This window comes from Lemur catta, chromosome 6, assembly GCF_020740605.2.
Source record: "Lemur catta isolate mLemCat1 chromosome 6, mLemCat1.pri, whole genome shotgun sequence".
NCBI lineage: Eukaryota > Metazoa > Chordata > Mammalia > Primates > Lemuridae > Lemur > Lemur catta.
Genome location: NC_059133.1, coordinates 14,503,035 through 14,524,639, shown reverse-complemented (window position 1 = coordinate 14,524,639; position 21,605 = coordinate 14,503,035). Strand labels below are relative to the sequence as shown.

General features: G+C 40.6%; 1 protein-coding gene across 3 annotated transcripts in view; it reads left to right on the top strand.

Moving 5' to 3' along the window:
* Window positions 1-14,209, top strand: part of POLR3B (RNA polymerase III subunit B) — a 116,553-nt gene extending 102,344 nt beyond the window's left edge. For all 3 annotated transcript variants that reach the window (XM_045553042.1, XM_045553043.1, XM_045553044.1), the window contains 5 exons: window positions 1,086-1,189; window positions 1,803-1,969; window positions 5,652-5,765; window positions 8,391-8,564; window positions 13,447-14,209. In XM_045553042.1, the coding sequence (XP_045408998.1) occupies window positions 1,086-1,189; window positions 1,803-1,969; window positions 5,652-5,765; window positions 8,391-8,564; window positions 13,447-13,576 (689 nt within the window). In that variant the 3' untranslated portion in view covers window positions 13,577-14,209. The remainder of the gene's footprint in view (window positions 1-1,085; window positions 1,190-1,802; window positions 1,970-5,651; window positions 5,766-8,390; window positions 8,565-13,446) is intronic.
* Window positions 14,210-21,605: the final 7,396 nt, after the last annotated feature.

The following is a 21,605-nucleotide window of genomic DNA, read 5'->3' as shown; positions in this document are numbered from 1 at the left end:
TAGGAGTCAAACAGGAATGAAAAATTTGAGAGCAGTTTCTTTTCAATAGGTGAAGATGTTTAATAACTTTACACGTGGGGAAAAGGAATTTTATCTTACTACAAATATAAAAGCATTTTCTTAGTCCAATGCTATTGTATGCTAGTTTTCTGATTCTGAATAATGGAGATTTTAGTTAATTATCTAAATTCTATTCCTACTCCTCCCAAGAAAAAGAAATAAGAGGAATCAAAAACTATTTAGCAACAAAATCTCCTACAGGTTAGAATAATATTAAGGGAGTAATAAAGTACAGTTAATTTAAGAGAATATCAGTAGTGCATAGAGTTGGTAGGTTTTTGTTCTGTTTTCATTCTTAGAATTCCATTTCTAATTCTAGTCTTTTTTTCTAATAGTGATTTGGCATTTAATTTTCTTGTTCAACTTTACAAGTTCAATCAAAGATCGCTTTTCTAATGTGCTATAAGCTATAGGAATTAAAATTCCTTCAGGCAGTTTAGACTCAGCCATGGAAGCCCTGGCAAAAACCAGCCAACCAGCCAGAGCTCTGCAGCCAATAGGTAGACCTATTAGCACATCAGCCACACACGAGTACTTCTTGTCACAGTTTTTTAAATCCACGTTTTAAGTATACCCCTCATTCGATCACTTCTGTGTTTGGTGGTCAGAGAACTTGGATTCCTATAATTTGGGCATAGAAACTAGCGGATCACGAACTAGCTGATAAGGAGCAAAACTGCTGCTGACTTAAAGCTTCAGGGACATCGCAGACCCAGGGCCCAGTAAAGTCTCTACTCTTCAGTCTCCATGACACGGGAGGGTGGGCAAGCAGCCTGACAACACCATTGTGTGTCATGCCAGCAGGACAGTACACAGGCTGCAGTGCCTTTCTGCAGGGAGAGTCATTTTTGAACTGTTTGTCTAGCAGGATTGTTGGAAATTGCTTTTGTTACTCTTGATAGGGACCATGGGGATGGTTTTAGAGTAGTGGAAATAGAGATAGCAGCAGGGAGATCCCAATTAAGTACTGTATTTTTCCTCTCTGCCGATTTGCTTTACGTGGCATGAAATCTTCTCTCCCCCAGGTGTTTGTGGCTTGATCGTCCCCCAGGAAGACATGCCATTTTGTGATTCTGGCATTTGTCCGGACATCATAATGAACCCACACGGCTTCCCATCTCGAATGACGGTCAGTTATCTTTAGATTTTTCAGAGATGCTGCCTTTAAGGAACAAAGCATGCTGTTAGTTTAGTTATAATGAGTGGAGGTGATGGGACCCTGAAGCTGATTTTTAGAAAGAGCCCTTGCCAGATAAACAGGTTCCTGGTAGCTCCTGACAGTTCTGGGCCACTCTCCTCTACAGGGAGAATAAGGAGTTCGTCTGCACTTCCCTTCAAGAGCAGAGACTTCTGAGTGATGAATTTATCCCTCAGCAAGGAAAGCCCCTTGTATCAGACCTCAGTGGATCTCCCTTTTGGGGGTTATTCTTTGCAGTCCTGGCTCTACCTCTTACCAGCTGTGTGGCCTTGGACCAGTTGCTTAACTTCCCTGTACTGCAGTTTCCTCATCTGTAAAATGACAAAATAATAGTACCTACACCATAGGGGGATTGAGAGGTATAAATTAGATCATACATGTCAAGCTTTTTCAACAGAGTCTGTCATAGCAAGAGATCAATAAATATTGCTGCTATTAATTTATCACTATTATTAATAGTAATAGTCTCAAGCCAGAGATAAATCAGCAAAGAGAATTCCTGTGCCACAGGGAGGTACTCACATAATTTGTTCACATCCCGCAGGTGGGGAAGTTAATTGAGCTGCTGGCTGGCAAGGCCGGTGTGTTGGACGGCCGGTTCCACTATGGCACTGCGTTTGGAGGGAGTAAAGTGAAGGATGTGTGTGAAGACCTCGTTCGCCATGGTTATAACTACTTGGGGAAAGACTATGTTACATCTGGCATCACAGGGTAAGTGTGTGATTGAGCCATTTCAAAGAAAAAGAATGGTTTTATTAGGATAAGGAGGTAAGATCCCTCAAGACACACTTCTTAAGTATACCTTAAGAAGCATACGTTAAGGTGTAAGCGTTTTAAGGACTAAGGAGGAAAGCTTTATTTCTTTAAGAAATCTGATACCAAAAAAATCCAAATTTAGAAAACTGACAAATTGAGGAGTGCCATTTATACTGGTAAGGCTATAATTTTAAAAGTAGAAAAGATTTAATTTACCAAAATGACTTCTGCCCTTCTTCTAAGTAACACATCAATTGTATGTAATGCAAAGGTTTCCCTTACCTGTTGAACTTTCTCTTCGTTCATATGATGAGTATCAGATAGTTAATGCTTTCACAGATAGCCTGAGTCCTAGCATTCATGCATTTTTTCACTAAGATGTGTTAAGCACCTACCTAATATGTGCTAGGCACTAAGTATATACCAGTAAATATAGTAAACATGGTCCCTGACCTTTGGAGCTGACCATTTAGATGTATTACTAGACATTGAAAAATAACAGACAAAAGATTACTTCTCAGTGAGGCCTATCATGACTACCTAATTTAAAACTGTAACCCAGTACTGCCTATTTCCTGTTTTATTTTTATCTATAGCACTCCTCATTATCAAATATACTATATAATAATACCATATAATACTATTGTCTGTCTCCCCAGCTAGAATGTAACCTCCATGAGATCAAGGCTGGTTTGTTTTGTTTACTGTTCCGTTTCCAGTGCCTAGCACAGGACCTGACACACAGCAGGTGCTCCATAAATATTTGTTACATGAAGGAATGCAGACAAATAAATTCAAGTACAAACGGCTCTCACCAAAATGAAGACAAAGAATAGGTTAGAAGACCCCTGTGAGGAAGTGGATATTTAAGCTGAGCTATGAAGGGTGAGAAGGATAGGCCATTTGAAAAGTGTTTAATGGCGAGGAAAAGTATGTTTAACACTTTGCCAGAGAAAGAGGTGGGGAAGGTCAGGGAACCAGAAGAGGCAGGCTTGGCTGCAGTGTAGAGAAGAGGCCTTGCTGGTGGCCTGGAGGTGCAGGTGGAGAAGGGGAAGAGCCAGGTCACCCAGGCAGAGTGTGGGATCTTCCTATTAACCAAGGAGAAACAAAGGTCCCTGGAATCATCGTTAACGACAGGGTTTAGAAACTTGAATCACACATGATTTTAAAGGATCAAATCAGTTGCTTAAATTAAGACACACTTATGTATTTTATGCCAGGTAAAATTCTAGGACATAGTGTTTATATTCATCTTCTGAGGTTTTAAGCCACTTGAACACGAGTGAAATTCAGCGTAGAGGCATGTGTGAGAACAGAGCTTGATTTGGTGCTGCAAATAGACTCTCCAGATGTGATTAAAATAAAATCTGTATCCTTTAAAAATATGGATTGCTTTTTAAAATGATTTTTTCAGACTATAGTAATGTGAATTTCTTTAGGTGTATCATACTTGAGATGTTATAGAAAATCGCGGTACAGGAGAAGACTAATGATCCATTTCAAAAAATGTAGTTGTCATTGCTAATTGATCACCTTAGTCTTCACTTCTCCACCCAGAAATAATGCAGATGTTGACTAGAAAGTGTGCAAAATCACAGGGGCAAGTTGGTGGACCTTCCTGAACATAACTGTACTAAAAGATTGGATGGGTTATATCCTGCCTGCTGTAGACAGTGGTAGTCTATGTCCCAGTCCACACTGCTTCCCCCAGGCCTGCCACCTCCAGCCATAGTTTTCATTTCTTTGTCATTTATTTCACTGGCAAAGGTTGAAAAACACTGTTTGTTAGTTGAAAATTCCAGAGGGCCTGCAAACATATTTATCCACCAACTTTCATCCCTTGTTCATTCTTGAGCGTAGCTTGGAGGAGAAATTGCCTATGGCTTTATGCTGTTGATGGTGGAATAGCATTGGGTAACAGTTTCATAAATTTTGCCATGAGCAACCATACTATTGAGGAATAGAATCATTCGCTATTACAGCTGGAAGGAACCTTGTTCTGACTGCCTTGTTGTACAACTAAGCATACTGAGATGGAGAGGTCATGCAGTTGCTATGTGACAGAAATGAAGCAAAAACAGGGTCTCTTAATACCCTCTCCACTGTGCCTTCCACTCCACTTTGATTTTCCAAGAATCTGGTCATGCTTAAGCCAGCAAGAATGGCTTGAACACTGCAGAAAGCCTTTGCTAGTGATGCTGAGAGTGCGATCAGATATACCAAGCAAGCAGGGGCCATGTATTTTTATTTGCCTCTCTGCCATTTCTGTTCCTTCCTTTGCTCTTTTCACTCTTTCCTCATACTATAGCCCAAAATTTACTTGTTTCAGGACTGGCCAGTGTGACAGGGAGAGCTCTGGATTTGAACTGCTGCTGCACCACTCACCAGCTCTCAGCTGACCTCTCAGACCCTCTGTGCCTATTTCTTCATCTTCAAAACAGGGATGACAGTTCTCCCTCCCTGGATTATTATGTGGATGAAATGGCACATGGTAGGTGCTTCCTTTCCTTTGAGGAGGGAAGTTCTGAGGCAGTTAAAAATTTTTTTAAAGGCATCAATTCCCTGGTGGTTCTTGCTCCAGACTTAAGAAAAAAGGTTTCTTCTGTCAAAGCACTTGTATATTCACTCTCTTTTTAAACCCTTACTATAGTTTTTCTAAAGATTCACTGAATCGATTATGACATTTATTGAGCACTAGTTGTGTGTCAGGCAAGGTCATAGGTGCTGGACCCACAGTTACAAAGGAATCAAGGTGTTTATCCTTGCAGAGTTTACTTCTCATGGGGAAGACAGGCAATAATCAGAAATGATAAATGTATACTGTGAAACCAGAAGGTGGTAAGGGCACTGAAGGGTGAGGGGAGGGCAGTGGCAATGCTGGGGGTGGCGAGGCCTCCCTTAGATAAGGTGATCGGGACAAGTGTCTCTGCAGAGGTGAAGTGTTTGACAGAGCCATGTGGAAGAAGGTTTCAGGTGATGGAAACTGTAAGCACAAAGGTCCTGAGGCAGAGACAGGCTTGCCTCATTTGAGGAGCAATGAAGAGGCTGGTGTTACTAGAGTAGAGTGAGCGGTGATGGGAAGAGGGAATAGGAAATGAGTATGAGGAGGGCGGGAACCAAGATGTATTTGGCTGTATGGCTGTGATACAAAACTTTGGCAATACAGATTCTGAGTGTGATGAGAAACATGGGGGAATTTAGAGCAGAGGAATGACCTATTGTGATTTACTTTTTAGAAGGAATCACCCTGGCTTGTTATGTGAGGAATAGATTGTTGAAGGATAAGAGTGGGAGCAGGGAGACCAATTAGAAGATCATTTGTGGTAGCCCAGGCACGAAAGGATGGTGGCCTGACCAGGGTGGTAGCCATGAAGGAGGGATCGTCCTATATATACTGTTTCACAACCTGTTTAAATGCTTATTTCTTTATAAAACCACTTATCTTTTAATATAGCTATGGTACTTTTATATTTTTACATCTAGCCTTTTCATTCACTACAGACTGAAAATCATTTTTACCCAATCAGTTATAAACCTCTTCATAAACAAGGACCTGCCAGTGATGAGTCCTAGAAAAGGCTGTCTCTTGTTAGCCCAAACTTAGTTTCTTAATCCAAAACACTGCCCTTTCTTTCAGTGAGCCCTTAGAGGCATACATCTATTTCGGCCCCGTGTACTATCAGAAACTGAAACACATGGTGCTGGATAAAATGCATGCCCGGGCCCGGGGCCCACGAGCCGTCCTTACCAGGTAAGAGAACAGTAGTTACAAAAAGAATTTATAACGCAGTCAATTTTTTCCAGATACAGCAAAATGCAGACTCAATAAAGTTTCTGTTTTCTAGAGATGTCAAAATTTCAGGTTAGACATTAAGAAAAATCATTTATGTGTGATTAATATGAAACATAGCAGCCAATTAAAAATTATTTCACAGGCACAAGAGGAAAAACCTACTGTAGGTCTTGCCAGTGGACTCCTAACACAGCCATTTACTATGTAAATGTTTGCAGATATGGTTCTATTGAGAAAGGTTCATATATAAGGTACATACATACCCACACACATACTGATACACCTGCATGCACCCATGTGAACACATGTGTACATTCTTTGGTAGCCCAAACCACAATTGTACTTTTTAAAAAACTAATGTTATTGAAGCATAAGGCACCTGTACTTGCATGCTTATTTGAATAAGCTCCAGCAGGTTAGGGTCCATGTGTGCCCTGATCACCAGTGTATCCTTCCTTAATTCCAAGCACAATGTCTGGGTGTTGATGAATGGGTAAATTGCTGGGAAAGAGAATTAGAACTACTGAGTTTCACATATTCTTAGTACTACTTTTTCCAGTTGGAGAAACATGGTCTATGGCAGTAGTTCTCAACAATTTTGCCTCCCAGAGGACATTTGACAACGTCTGGAGACATTTTCAGATGTCCCAACTTGGAGGTGGGGGGGAGTTACTGGCATCTTGTGTGTGAAGGCCAAGGATACTGCAGGTACGCCCCCCACAACAAAGAGTTGCCCAGCTCTGTATGTCAGTAGTGAAGAACCCTGGGCTAGGGGAGGGAACCCAGGCCTTGGAGCCAGATAGGCACAGATGTGATCTCATCTCCACCTTTTAGCACTGTCACAAGCCTTGGACAGATCACTTAGCTTCTCGCAGCCTCAGTTTTTCTCATATATAAAGTGGAGATGGTAATACCTACTTCACAGGGTGCTGGTGAACATCAAGGTTTGAACAAAGAATGTATAGAGTGCCGATCCATAGGTGATGCTCAGTCAGTACCTGCTTCCTTCCCCACTTTCACTGAGCACTGCTTGGATGTAACAACACGGGGGAGCAGGGAACGAAGCAGCTAGTGTTGTTTAGGTTTTGTTTTTTTTAAAAACAAGGGAGGGGTATAGATGATTCAATCCCTTGACCATTTAAAACTGAGCAAATGCATATGTCTATTGAAACGATAGACATATGTGGGCTTAAAATTGCAGCAGAGGGAAGAGAAGTTGAGATTCTTAACACAATAATCACCTCAGCAATGAGACCCTACTTAAGGTTAGGTGTGTTTCTCCTCTAAATTCTGTTCCCTCCTAAACTGCCATGTCAGTTACAACATCCAAAAACTATTTCAGAGCAACATAAATGTCAAAGCAGTTATTGCCTATATTTTGCTTTGTTGTGTAAAAGAAGTTATTACTTTGGTATTACTTTTGTGTCTTCCATATGAAGACTGCCTAGAGAGCATTTGTTTGTAGTCAGTTATCTCAGCTGGTTAAAATCCAAGTACTGAATTCTGACCACCTTCACCTTGCACAGTGACCTCAGGTCGACGGAGCACCTACGGGTGGTTCTGCCAACAGATAAAAATGTATAGATGTTGTGCTCAGTTATGAAGTTTCCACTTAATGTGTTCATTTAGACCTATTTGTGAGTCTTTCATGCATAGATTCTCTGTCCACAAATAATCTACAACTTACTTGATCTCCTCTTGTAATTTTCAACAACATTTTAAAAATATTAAATATTTCAGCATGTGTTGGCATATACTGTGTTTACCTTCTTAATTCTTCGGGGGACTGGCAAGAACAATACAGATTAAAAGACGCTATGGAATAAAGCAAACAAAGGGCTTATGGTTCACCCCTTCCCAGAGAGGACCTCTAGGAAGTATCCCTCCAAAATAAGCCAGCCAGGGAACTCACTTTCTTTTCTTTCAAAATAATTTGTGTGCTCAGTACCTAAGTGGGGTTCCCTGAGTTATTCATAACTCCCTAATTTTATCTACATCTCTGGGTCCTGGATTCTTACCCTTTTAAAGTATTCTCAAGCCCAGCATGTACATAAACCACAAGGAATCCATTTCAGGGGTTAACAGTCCTGGAGCTCTGGCAGTGACTCCTGGGAGACCCAGATTTCTTCCACAATCTGTTCTGCTTATTTTTTCTGCTTTTAAGTAACAGAGTACTGAGACATCTCTGAAAATATTCAAAGATATTGTTCCCTTATTTGAGAACTCTACTATCCTAATAATAATGATAGTGACGGTAATAGTAATGATAATAGTAATACTAACACTTGTGTTTTAGGTGTTTACATATAAGTATATTAGTACATCTTATAATATTATATAATTATATATTATTTTCATTTAATAGCAACCACCAGTATTACATCTTTTCTCACTTGAGGCTCTTTAGGATAGGTGTGCTTTTACAAATGAGGCCGAGGAGCATGCTCAAGGTCACTGTCTGATAAGTGATTTGGATCCAGGTAAGCCCTGCTCCAAACCCTTGTGCTCTTGGCCAGCATGTGATGCTGTCTCTTTGTTTGTTTGATGTAATAAAACACATTTGTCTAATAACCTGTTTCAAAGGCAACCCACTGAAGGTCGATCTCGTGATGGTGGCTTGCGTCTTGGAGAAATGGAACGTGACTGTTTAATTGGTTATGGAGCCAGTATGCTTTTGCTAGAGAGACTAATGATTTCAAGTGATGCCTTTGAGGTTGACGTCTGTGGGCAGTGTGGACTTCTAGGGTATTCCGGCTGGTAAGTGGATTCCATATGTCTCTCATATCACACCCCTTGCCTCTTAAATCACAGCTCAAGAATTGACCCTGGATCATACCCACATATTCTCCAGTGTCTGTGATCACTAACGTGCCCTTCCCTGTGCATGCATTCCTGTACCTGGGGATTCTATATGTACATGTTTCGTTTGTCTGCATAATCTACTTTCTACACTACTAGAGTTTAAGCTCCCAGAGAATACAAACTTTATCTTATTCTTAATATTATTTCAGGAACCTTTTATGACACTATATGCCTATTAAAAAAATCCTTGCAGATGCATTGTTGGAAGTTAGAATCACAGCATGTTAAAGAAACTCTTTAAAAAAGATTGTGTCAAATGCCCTCATTTAAACTTCAGACTCAAAAAGCCAGGGATGCTTACAGCAAATTGGTGACTAAGACAAGACCAACTCTTGTACCCTGACCACTTGTCCTCTCTCTCCCATGACAAGCAGCTTCACATTTGGACTGTAAATTCCATGAGGGCATGGAATGTCTCAGTCATTTATTCAACAACCATTTAATGAGTAGCTACTAATTGCCAGACACTGTTCTAGGCCCCAGAAATATAGCAGAGAACAGGTGATGGCTGCTCAAGGGCGCTGATCTTCTAGTTCATTCTGATCACATCTGTTTTGTTTGCCCCACTTCTCCAGACTGGGACCTGGTAGATGCTATATAAAAAATACTTGCTGAATGATACCCTGCATTTGTAAGATTGCCAATAAATAAATTATGTAATTCATAAAGTTTATCATTTCCATGTACAGTTCAGTACACAAAGGCAGCTTAAAAGATGATGTTATATATTTTTTTGTTTTTGTTTGTGTAGTTGTAGCACCTTTCCTATTTGTAATGATTCCAGTCTACCACCAAAGAACAAAAAGCTCTATTTAGGGTTAGTCATGATCCTAAGTCCTAAAATACTCCTATAGGCAAGAGAGCCCATAGTTCTCCAGGCTCTACTTAACTTTTCTGTCAGAGGCAAGGTCTAAGGCAGGTGCTACAGGGCTGAGAAACAGCCCCAATGCCCCCTTCACCTCTCACCTACCCTCCCCAGAGCACCTTTTTCCTAGGGAGAGGCCATCTCCAGAAGGATATATTTAGGTCCAAATGAGCATTCATTGCTGAGGTTTGAGGAATACATGGGCCACCTGTTGCCCAATGAGTCACCTCTCGAAGCCTCCTTCCAGACAGAGTCCTAACTTCTTGCCATCCTGAGCTGCCAGTTTCTTGGCTGAATAAAGCCAATCAAGAGTCAGAACAAGTGGCTTCTTAGAACACAATGTATATCTTGCTAGTTAAATAACAAAACATTTTAGCCAATTATTTTATGATTTTGGTGTAGAAGATTTGATGAGTCCTGTCTTTGAAGAAATCATTTCATTTTAAAAACTAGCAGAAGAGGTGGCCATTTACAGTTTGTTCTTTTCATAAGGTTGCAGAGTGGGGCGACATAATTCTAAGAATAAGCCTGGCTCTTTCTTACATCCATGAGATGGGAGTTTGCTTCAGCGTTGAGATGTCTATTCATCTTTTGGAATGCATGTTGAGCTTGCCTTTTATAGTCTGGGCTGAGGAAGGAAGGAAGAAAGGAAGGAAGGGAAGAAGGGAGGGAGGGAGGGAAAGCTGCCTGGAACCTAGTTCTACTATGCTTAAATCTTTAAATTTGGCACAAGGATTTTTAAGTAATTTACTTTGAAAGGACGGTACAGAAGAATCATTGCATTAAAAATAGAGGTCATGAAATTTCAAAAAGAGTTTCCTTTTCTTCTCCCTGCATTCTTCCTCCCTCCTCTCATCCTCAAAGAAAAAACAGTAAACCAGATTCACTTAAGCACTTTGAAAACCTTCCCTTCTCCTCTACTGGTACTCAGGGAAACTAATGTAAGCTGTGATTGATGTCTCAGCATTTTTCTGTTAAATGTATGTCTTCTTTCCTGCTTCATTTCTGTCTCATTTAGAGATCATCTGATGGCAATGCCTGTTTTGAAACCCATGTGTTTGGTGTGTATTGTATTTGAAATCCTTTGAAAGGACCAAATCAGGTTATACAGTTTGAGGTTCTTTACTGTAATTAAACAGACCTTAATATACCAAATGTCTGATTTTGAGTGGCCTACTTATACCCTTGTTGCCAACAGAAAAAAATCCTAATCCATTCTGGTAGTCTAGCCGCCTCCTCGTGCGCTGCTTCTGGCCGAGGAACATAATGATGCTGTCATTTTTCTCATCATTACCTGATCATGTGTGCAGGGTTGTGTGGGAGGGAGCATGGGCGCTTGTCGGAGGAAGTCGCCCTTTAATGAGCCGCACAATGGAGGCTGGGTAATTAGAGCAGTTCAGAACCTTGAAACTGGCCTTTTGTCAGTGATTTGCACATTAGTAAGGCATTGCTATGGGGATGTTTACAGCAAGACTGTTGTTCTGCAGAAGACTCCAAGGGCATAAGTCACAAAAGAGAGGTCCATAAGGAAAGCTACAGGGAAAAGAAAATCCGTATTAAGATAATTAGCTCATAGAGGATATTTCACTGGACAATCATTTCTCCTGTGAAGCCACAGCCACCCCCTTTTGCTGTCTTTGTCCTAAAAAAATCAGTTTATTTTATTGTTGTTCAGGTCAAGTTTCTAGCTTTGGAAATTGTTCAGATACAGGGTAAGGTAATTTATTTATATATACACATACACAGTTGCATTGGAACATTTTAAATGATGAAGAAATATTTAATAATAGAGAAGATTAATGGGCCTTCTGGATTTTGAATCAGCATATATGGAAATTTTAACTAGATTAGCTTGGATTGAAGTCATAGAGTAATGTACTAGACATGAGAATCAGCCAGTAGTTACCCCAGTTAAATCCATTTCCTCAATTTAATTAAAGCATGAACATGAATGGTGAATAAATTAGATCAACTCAGGCACATTAAAAACATAATTCTTAAATTCTAATACATTAAAGAGGTCTTCAGGTAACCTTTTAAGAAAAAGTAACTTACCAAGTTTATATTATTACGGTTGATAGATCAAGTACTCCACAGTTTTAAGCACCCAGGGTCCCGTGATCGTGACGTCAAGCATGCATCTGTGATGGTTCTTCTTCTCCCATTCTCTTCTCCTCAAGAAGTTCTGTATCTACATAGTTATTTACCACCACATTCAAATTCACAGCCTCTGTGCTTACTTTTATTTTCTAAAATAATAAAAACTTTATTTTGCTGATTGCAAAAATAATCCCTGCTCATTATAAAGTTATAAAAAATATAAAGAAAAAGTGACAGTCACATTAATTCCCACCACCCAGAGCTGACCATTATTAACATTTTAATAATTCTTTGGGACATTTCTGGTTGCCAGTAGTTAAGTTTTTTTTTCCCCCTTTGGTTACAAACCCTCTCAAGATTCTGATAATAGCAGAAAAATAGAAATACACACATACAAAAAAAAAAAAATCTTTAAAAATTTTACATATGATTTTGGGGGCTCTATACACTTATTGAAATCCATCTGAAGGCCCCATTAAGACCATGCTGTTCAGCAAGCTGCCTTTTTCGCTCCACAGTGTGTCCTGGACACCTTACATTTTAATAAATATGAATCTACATCATCACATGTGATAGCTGCACAGCATCCTTCTATATAAATGTCCTACAGTCACAGAAACACTTGCCTAGTAGACAGTTGCACAGTCTCCTGCTTTACGCTTTTGTAAATAGTGTGGCTGCAAACATTCTTGTGCACACACCTTCGCCACTTTATAATTACTTAATCAAAGAATGCACACATTTACATTTTGTACATATACTGTCTTGCTACCCTCCAGAATGGCTAGCCCTTTGTTCGCTGAGGAATCTCCCTCCAGGTTCTGGTCTAAGCTTCAGTTGCTATTCTTCTTGCATTCATTTTCCCCCATTAACTGGGAGGACCCAGTTTTCTACCTATTCAGTATCAGGATTTGTCCTAGCTGCCCCAGACCCTTGAGGAGTAGTGTCAGGTTCTATTTTGGTCTGAAACCTGAAAGAATAACTCATTTTCTTCCCAGGGACCCTTCTTCAGTTGTAGCCATTGATTAAGTTCAGTTCACTGGCTTTTCCTGAAGGAAGAGAAAAGAAAATCCTAATTGGAATGGCAGGCATATTGGTTAGGAGCATGGGCTGTTTGTAAGGATTAAGTGGGAATATATGCGCATGCATAGACACACACACATATTCCTTAGTTTTGCACAGGGGACAGCACGGCATAAGTACAAGTACAGTACCTTCCAATACTGACGGAAATAACCAAGCCCGAAAGCACCGGAAAAATTAGCCATTTAGTTGGACACCACTCTCCTATTCAGAAGTCTTGTTTTTTTCCATAAGACTTTAAATATCTCAATGACAGAAACCAAATTATAATTGTTATGGATCTTGCCTATAATCATGTACTACTAGAATCGTAGATGCTTACCAAATACATGGAGATTGATTGAATCAGTTTAAAACTCTTTAAACAATGAAAAAATCCAAACCTGAGTAAATTTCTGATGGTTTGGATTTCTAGGGCTCATTTAAAACAAGTCTGTGGGCAGATGTTTTTCATTTTAAGGAGAAAGGTCTAGAAATTTGATAACAACTGATTCAAGTTGCATGCTTTTAACACTGGAGGGAGTGGTATTTGTCTTAATTTTTTTCTTTTGCTTGGATGTTTATTTTCTGGGCACATATGTACATATTTGACAGTGCGACTGAACACTTAGAAAAATAACTAATTTCATGGAATAATACAATTTTGTAGAAAACAGTTCTCATTTCCTGTGTGGCAGACCTTTGTTTCTGAGCTGCTATCCCTCTAACACATGCTGACTTGGGTTTCAGGTGCCATTACTGCAAGTCATCATGCCACGTATCTTCCCTCCGCATCCCGTACGCCTGCAAGCTGCTCTTCCAGGAGCTGCAATCTATGAACATCATTCCCAGGTTAAAACTGTCCAAGTACAATGAATGAGGATGGAAAAGATGATTATTTAAACAGAACAAGTGATGTGTTCAATGCAATGGAAAGCAGAAGGGATTGAGGACTGCTACTACTCTGAATAATTCCTTTGAGTGTTCTCTCTCTAAAACAACGAAAAAATTGATGAAAGTCTTTTTACGTACTAGAAGACTGAGTAAACAACCTCCATCATTGAGCTTCCAGCCATGGGAGAGATGTCAACAACATGGGCTGTAACGCAGTTTGATTCACAGATGGACATGACCTAAAGGATAAACTTTTATTTATGTTCTGATACCTTGAAATTTACTCATTGGAAGAACTTATTCATTAAAGAGAATGCTTGGGGTTAAATTTCTCATGATATCTTCTGGCTAACAATTTTCAAGATTCTTCTGCAACTTGGAGGATCTGAAGAATTCATTTGGTTTGGTCAGCTTGGCTCTTGTTGAGGTGGCTGGTTCTGAGCAGTATGTGGAGGAAAGAGGACCACATGAAGCTGTGATGGCAGCCAACAAGTGATGGCTTTCTTGTCTGGTATTGTGGGGGATAAATTTTCCCAACAATTAAACCTTGCCTTTACACACCCAAACTTTGTAATTTTAATCTTGATGAAATATAATAAATTTATTCCTACCTTGTTAAGCAAGAAGTTCATCTTTTCTCATATACTCAATTGCTGCTATTTTGAACCTCCATGATCATACGATGCAAAAATATTTATTAAATATCTGAATATAACTCCATGGATGCTTTGTCATTTTCTGTCCCTTCCATTTCTATCAGGATGTTAGCTTTCCATTTTCTTTTTAATCTGACAGCCTTCTTTATTCATTTATAATTTGTTTTCAACTGCTCTGCCCTGAAGCCAGATAAATATTTGTGTTAAGGATTGTTTATAAAATAAGAATCAGAAAAGCTTCGAGTAATGTTCTAAGGTTACAATCCTAGCATGTCATACTGAAAATGGTCCACAGAATATTAATAGGTATCGTACACCAACAACAATCAAGCTCCAGTGTCAAAATAAGGTTGAGAAGCTGGGTGTAACCAAGTTAAACATCCACAGGCTTTTTTCAAAGCCTTTAAGATCCCAAGCTAATAGGTATTGGGACTGTCCAAAAGAGAGATGCTCCAGGAGCCAGACTAGTCGTTGACTTGAGAGCTCAGCCTCACTTCGTGTTCTTCACAATAAAAATCTCTAACATAGGTGTAAAAGTCACAGAGGCTTCACTATGTAGGACACTCTGCAAGTGAGCAGGCCTTCCTCAGCCTTCCCTTCAGGGGCTCCATGGCTATTATAAAGGCAGAGGACTTTGAATGCCCAGATCTTTGCTACGCCAGTTGCTCCTTTAGTCTAGCTTGTAATTCTCAAAATTGATGGTGCATAGAAGATTTGAATATACAATCATGCTGTGCTTTGTGGGCTGTTGAAGGAATTTCTACGGTGATCTTGACTACCCCGCATTATGTGGCAACTCCCCTTAACCAACTTCATCAGAAATACAGTTGCCAGCAATGTGTGGCTCACTGTTTCAGTGAACACTCAGAGGATCAGGCCAGGAAGATTTAGGCAGTGTGCTTACTGAATACTGGCACGAGGACTCCATCATTCATCGTTCAGTACCTGCCATGCAGGAGGCACTGTGCTAAGGATAAAAGGAGAGCGGGACATGGTCTCTGCCTGACGGAGCACATGATCCAGCGGAGGAGGCAGAGTCACATCATCTAGTCACAGCAACCGTCCTGCTATCCATGCTAAGGATTAACCTCGTCAGTGGTGAGGGAGTTCCCAGGACAAAATGATGAACCATGCTCTGGAGATCTGAAAACACTTCACAAGTGTGATTATTCCCTTTATATAGCAGAAGAAACTGAGGCACTAAGTAAGTAACTCCCCAGTGTCATACCACCAACAAGGGGACAGCAAGGACTTCAAGACCAGGCTGCCTCACTTAGCTTTGGTTTGATTTTACCCATGATTATATTTTTCAGTCTCCAAATTGACAATTTTTTTTAATTCAAGTGCCAGTCAGTGGTTGTATCACTTATGGATAAATATCTTTTTTGGAAAACTGTTCCAGGCCATTCTGATCATTTTGAGGAGTGACCTTTTTAACCATCTGGGAAATTCTAAGTTCTCTAAGTTTACAAAATCTAAAAAGCATGGGTTCCAAATTGAGACATCCTCAAGGGAAAAAATTCTTCAGCTTGATATTTCAGAAATTAGCAGAGATTACCTTTGAATAGCTATTTGACTCTGGGAAATACTTTAATAAAAAGGCAGCCATAATTGGCGAGTTAGTTCTACTAGTTTTATTTTTTAAAATTATTTAAAGTTACTTGTTTTAAAGCTACCAATTAGATTTCCATTTCCAGTAATGATAGAGCAACTTTTTACAGGCCACCCTCGAAACACTTTTTCCCCCTCAAGGCTTTTGCCAGGTTGGATGTGGCACAGGGATGAGGCCAAAAGGTCACACCAAAAGCCACTACGAGGCTGTGACCCTGACAAGAGCTTTGGCAGAATCGAAGAGCTGGGGAGATAAAACTGTGGGCTCATAGTTGCCAAGACACCAGAACTGGAGAGGTCAAGATCCCAGATAGAAAGGAAGCACATTGAGGTGAGCTCAACTTCGTTACCACCTTTCCCCTTGACTCAGCACAGCCTAACAGAACAGAATGCTGCCGGCTGCATGGCTTAAATGACAGGCATCTATTTTCTCACAGTTCTGGAGGCTCAAATTCCAAGGTGAAGGTGTCAGCAGGGTTGGTGTCTGGTGAGCCTCCCTGCCTGCTAGCTGGTGGCCACCTCACTGCGTCCTCACATGGTCTTTCCTTAGTGCACACACACAAACGAGCCAGCTTGGGTGTCTCTTCTTACAAGGACACCAGTCCTATCAGATTAGAGTCCCACTCTATGACCACATTTAACCTTAATTATCTCCTTAAAGGCCCTTTCTCCAAATACGGTCACACTGGGGGTTAGGGCTGCAACATACAAATTTGGGGGGAACACAATTCAGTCCATTATACCCCTCAAGGCATTTGCCAATTTAACAGCACAGACTGAACTGTCGGCAGTATCAAAGCTGAACAGACCCGGCGAGTCCATTCCTAGGTGTATAGCCAGCAGAAATGTATACATATGTGTTATCAGTAGGTGTGTACAAAAATGTTTCTAGCAGTATATCTGTAATAGTCCCAGGCTGTAAATAACCCCTGCCCATTAACAATAGAATAAATGGTGGTAGGTTCATACAATGGAGCACTATGCAGCAATGAAAAATGAATTGCTACTACATACAATATTATAAATAATCTCACAGAGATAATATCGGGCAAAAAAAGTTAAGCCCAAAAGAATACATACTGTATTGGTTCCTTTTAAGGTCAAAAATGGGCAGAGTTAATCTATGGTATAAGAAGTCATGATAACAGTTCCCTATGCAGAGTATATGGCTAATGGCTAAGAGGGTACAAAAGGGGAGATTCTAGGACACTGGTAATATTTTGTTGAACTGAGTGTTGATTACATGGGTGTGTTCCTTTTATGAAAATTCATTAAGCTATATCCACTCAGGATTTTTCACTTTTCTGAATGTGCATTATTCTTTAATAAGCTAAAAAAAAAACTACCAGGTGACTAAGTGGTTAAGAATACAGCTAAACCTGTGTTTTAGTCTCTTCACATAATACATGTCACCCTGAATATAATACATAATACATGAACACCCTGTGTTCTTTTAGTTTTCCCATCTTCAAAATAGGGATTATAATAGTACCAACACCTAGAGCTATTTTTAAGATTAAATGAGATAATGTATCTAAAGGGCTTACCACAGTGCCTGGCACATAACAGGAGTTCACAAATGTTTGCTATTGTTTTAATTGATAATAATAATAATCATGTACACCTTACTAACAGCACTGCCAGGACTAGCCCTGTCCTGTACAATTTCATCAGGCAAGAGTTAGGAAAGGCAAACCCTGAGTTTCTTTTGGAAGAGAAAGTTTGGAAACTGGGACTAAGTGCAGAAACTGTAGAGTTTTGCAAAAGCTATTTGGGAAAGCCTCCCTGTTAAATGGTGATGGGGAGGAAGGAAGGTTGTGGAATTAGAGAACATACTTCCCTGGAACAACCATTCACGACTGACATCAAAGTGAGGCCTGTTGTCAGTGCAGGAGTCCCAGAATAGTTTCTTGAAGCCCACAGAACCAGTTCTCAAAATGCTTCCATGTGGTGAGAGTCAAGCAAAGGATTGGGAAAAAAAAAGAAGGTCCTTGATTGGGTGCTACATAATGGGATAGTTTTCAGCTGCTTCAGAGCATTTTTGGCCAACACCTTTATTTGCAGTAATGAGTCACATGAGAGTGAACACATTAGGGCAAGTGGCTGGGCCCATCCATTCTCTGCCGTCTGAGTAATAGAGAAGCCAGTTTCTGAGAGACCTGTAAATAATTCCGTTGTGAAATGGATGGTCAGAAAAGTGACTGTAAAAGTAGCACCTCTTTACCATCCATATTTACTCCATATGTGTCTTGAAAACAGCTTATTTCATTTGTTGACCAAAAGTTGGATTTTTACTATGTCAGCCCATAGGACCAAGGTTGGTGGGAAATTAATGTTGAGCTTTAAAGAAGCAGTTTTAAATGGGGGAGGGGAGGGAGTAGTGGCAATCTTGAAGTATATAGATTACCAAAGCCAAGCTACCAATTTGGATTTCAGACACGGGCTCCAGAAGCAATTCATGGTCAGGATGTCATGGCAGAAAATTTCAGAGCAACCCAAAACTCGGCATTTTTACTCACAAGTCTAACATCTCACAACAGGGTCAAAGGCATTAAAGTATTTTCCAAGTCCAGGTAATAGCTCTCATTGTATGGATGATAAATTTTAACTCTGGTTAACTCCCAATCATCCACATTAATGGAGGCAAGAAGTGTGAATAAATTAAAACATGATGGATTGAAAAGCTTTCATATTGGATGCTGGGATGAAATTTGTATTCACATTTTTAATATAACTGGAGTGGAAGTTTGGCGAATTTGCTATACTTAAAATAGTGACTCCTATAAGGAACACTGTATATGAAGAAAGTGGAATAATAATACCTTTTGTGGTTAAATAGTGATGACAGATCTTTGGAAGGGTGGGTAGCCTGACTCAGTTGGGATGCTTCTAGGCCAGTGGTTCTCAAAGTGTGGTCTCTGAACCAGCAGCATCTGCATCACCTAGAAACTTGTTAGAAATGCAAATTCTTTGGCCCCTCCTCAAACCCATTACAAAACTGTGGGAGAAACTCAGCAATCTGTGTTTTAGCAAGACTTCCAGGTGGTTCCAATCCAACCTAAAATTTGAGAACCAATGTTAAGCTACAAGACTTTGGATCCCAAACTCTCTTAGAGCCAGTGTTAGGATTTTTTTTTTTTTTTTTTTTTCCGAGACAGAGTCTCACTTTGTTGCCGGGGCTAGAGTGAGTGCCATGGCGTCAGCCTAGCTCACAGCAACCCCAAACTCCTGGGCTTAAGCAATCCTACTGCCTCAGCCTCCTGAGTAGCTGGGACTACAGGCATGCGCCACCATGCCCGGCTAATTTTTTCTCTATATATATTTTTAGTTGTCCAGATAATTTCTTTCTATTTTTAGTAGAGACGGGGTCTCGCTCAGGCTGGTCTCAAACTCCTGACCTCAAGCGATCCACCCACCTTGGCCTCCCAGAGGGCTAGGATTACAGGCGTGAGCCACTGCGCCCGGCCAGGATTTTTGAGGGGTGCCAACAAATCCTCCTTGGAAACTAACTCCCCACTCTTCTCTCTTGCTTGCTAGGCATGACTTCCCCTTAAGGAGAAGATTGTACTGGCTCTCACCTCCTACAGGGCTCCACGGCTCCTTGGGAGCACTTTCCAACCTGCCCCACCTCCTCCCCTGCTCATGGAGACCCTGTGCAGAGGAAATTGGCATGAAAAGCCTGATTTATCTAAGGTTTATATAGTAAAAGCTCTTCTCTAGCAACCTAGGATGTGGCTTCTCATTTGTGCTGACTGGTTTCTGACTCTAGCCCTTAGTTTCCACTTTCTCCCTGAGCAGCTTCCTTTCTACTCCCTGCTGGACCTACCTACTATTCCCATGACGATATTCCACAGCAAAGATGCTTTCCGGATGGCTGCTCAGAAAGCCACACTTTCTATTCCTATCCCAGCTGGTTATGTCAGTCTCCTGCCCAAGTCCAAGGGATGCAACAGCCTTGCCTCTCCCAAAGCAAAGCACTTCAGCTAGCAGACTGAAGTCTGGGTGCTGCACAGCTTCCTTGGGGCCCACAGGAATAGTTTGGTGCTGGAATTTTTCAATTCTTTTCTAGGTGGCTGAGCCGTAAGAGTCAGGAAGCTCCAGTGCGACTTACCTTACAGCTGCTGTCCTGAAAATGAGTTGGCAGTGATGTTATCGACAAAGGAGAGAGCCAAGGTTCTTCCACCAATAAGCTGAGTCTCAGTTGTCTCATCTGTTCCGTAGAGTAGGTATGCCCCCCTACCTGCCTCATCCACTCTATACAGGTTTATGCAGGAATGAGAATATTACCTACCCCATAGGTTTGCTTTGACAAGGAAATGAGCTAATTCAGGTGAAGCACTTAGAACAGTGCCTGCCCCATGCTAAACACTTGATAAAGATTAGCTTTCCTCTCTTTATGTATGTAAACATCAAACTAGGCCAGAGGTTCTCAACCAAGGCACTATTGACATTTTGAGCTGGATAATTCTTCGTTGTGAGAGGCTGTCCCATGTATTGTAGGATGTTTAGCAATATCCCCTGGCTTCTACCCACTAGATGCCAGTAAAGTCCCCCTAGTCTTGACAACCAAAAATGTCTTCAGACATTGACAAATCCCTGTAGGGCAAAATCACCCCCAGTTAAGAACCACTGAACTGGACAATGTGTATAAAAGTGGTTTAAACTACAAAGTAATTGAGAACAATTTCAAAATTGTAGTTATGCATATCTGTCCTCAGGAAAGTGATAGTCAATCTGCTTCTGAATAATAGAGTGACTGTACTAACAAATGTTAACATGAACTCAGTGCCCTTGTTTTTTCTTCAATATAACAGTTGTAATTGTCATCAGATAAAACTAATGTCAGTCATATGTTGGTCATTAAGTTAAATAAGGTTCATTCCTATTGTCCATTGTACTTTTATATATCTGACTGTAATGTTACAGTCATAAAAATAAGATTAGTTTTATAATCTCTATTTTTATATTCACATTTGCCCACAGCCTGATTTTGTTCTATATCTAGCCTATTTTTGGTTTTGTCAAAGACATATGCTGATTTTCATCATTTACTCAATCAACCCTCAGCTTTGCCTCTGCCTGCCTGCCATGTGGCAGAGACTGTTCAGCTCCCAGTCTACCCCAAAGCTGAACACTCTGCCTTTCTCTTGAATGGTCTGGTGAGAGTAAATGGGCTCAAACGTCCTAGCGAGAGCCCTTTCCTAAGCCAGCTAAAGTACTGCTTGCATTTTAAGATGACAGCAATAGTGCTGGGTCCCCAGAGCAGAAATCTCAGCATCAACTGTCTTTGTAAGTTCAAGACCTGAAATATAGAAACATTGGTCCAGAAAATGAAACAGGAGGCTGTTAGTAATTTATTACCTGCTCTGCCTGCAGGGAGAGTTATTCTAATTACCTTATTCAGTGTCAGATGTTACAAAAATCTAGGAGTAAATATTTGGAGAGATTATGAGACAGGCACAGTTCTGATAGTACAGATGTTGTAGGACCTTTCCGTTTAAATAAAGTCAGGGACAGCAAATACACATACATGTGCTTCCATTCTGTGTCTGGATCCCCTTGGCAGCTCCCTAATTACTCAGGGCAGTCTACAGTGCTGAACTTGAATTTGGCCTCAGGCTCTTGAACTCCAAGCTCAGACAGCCATAACCCATCAGCTGGGAGGCAGGAGCATGCTATGGTCCAGAGCAAGGACTCTGCGATCAGACTGCCTGCCCTCAAATCCTGACCCACAACCTGCTAGTAAAA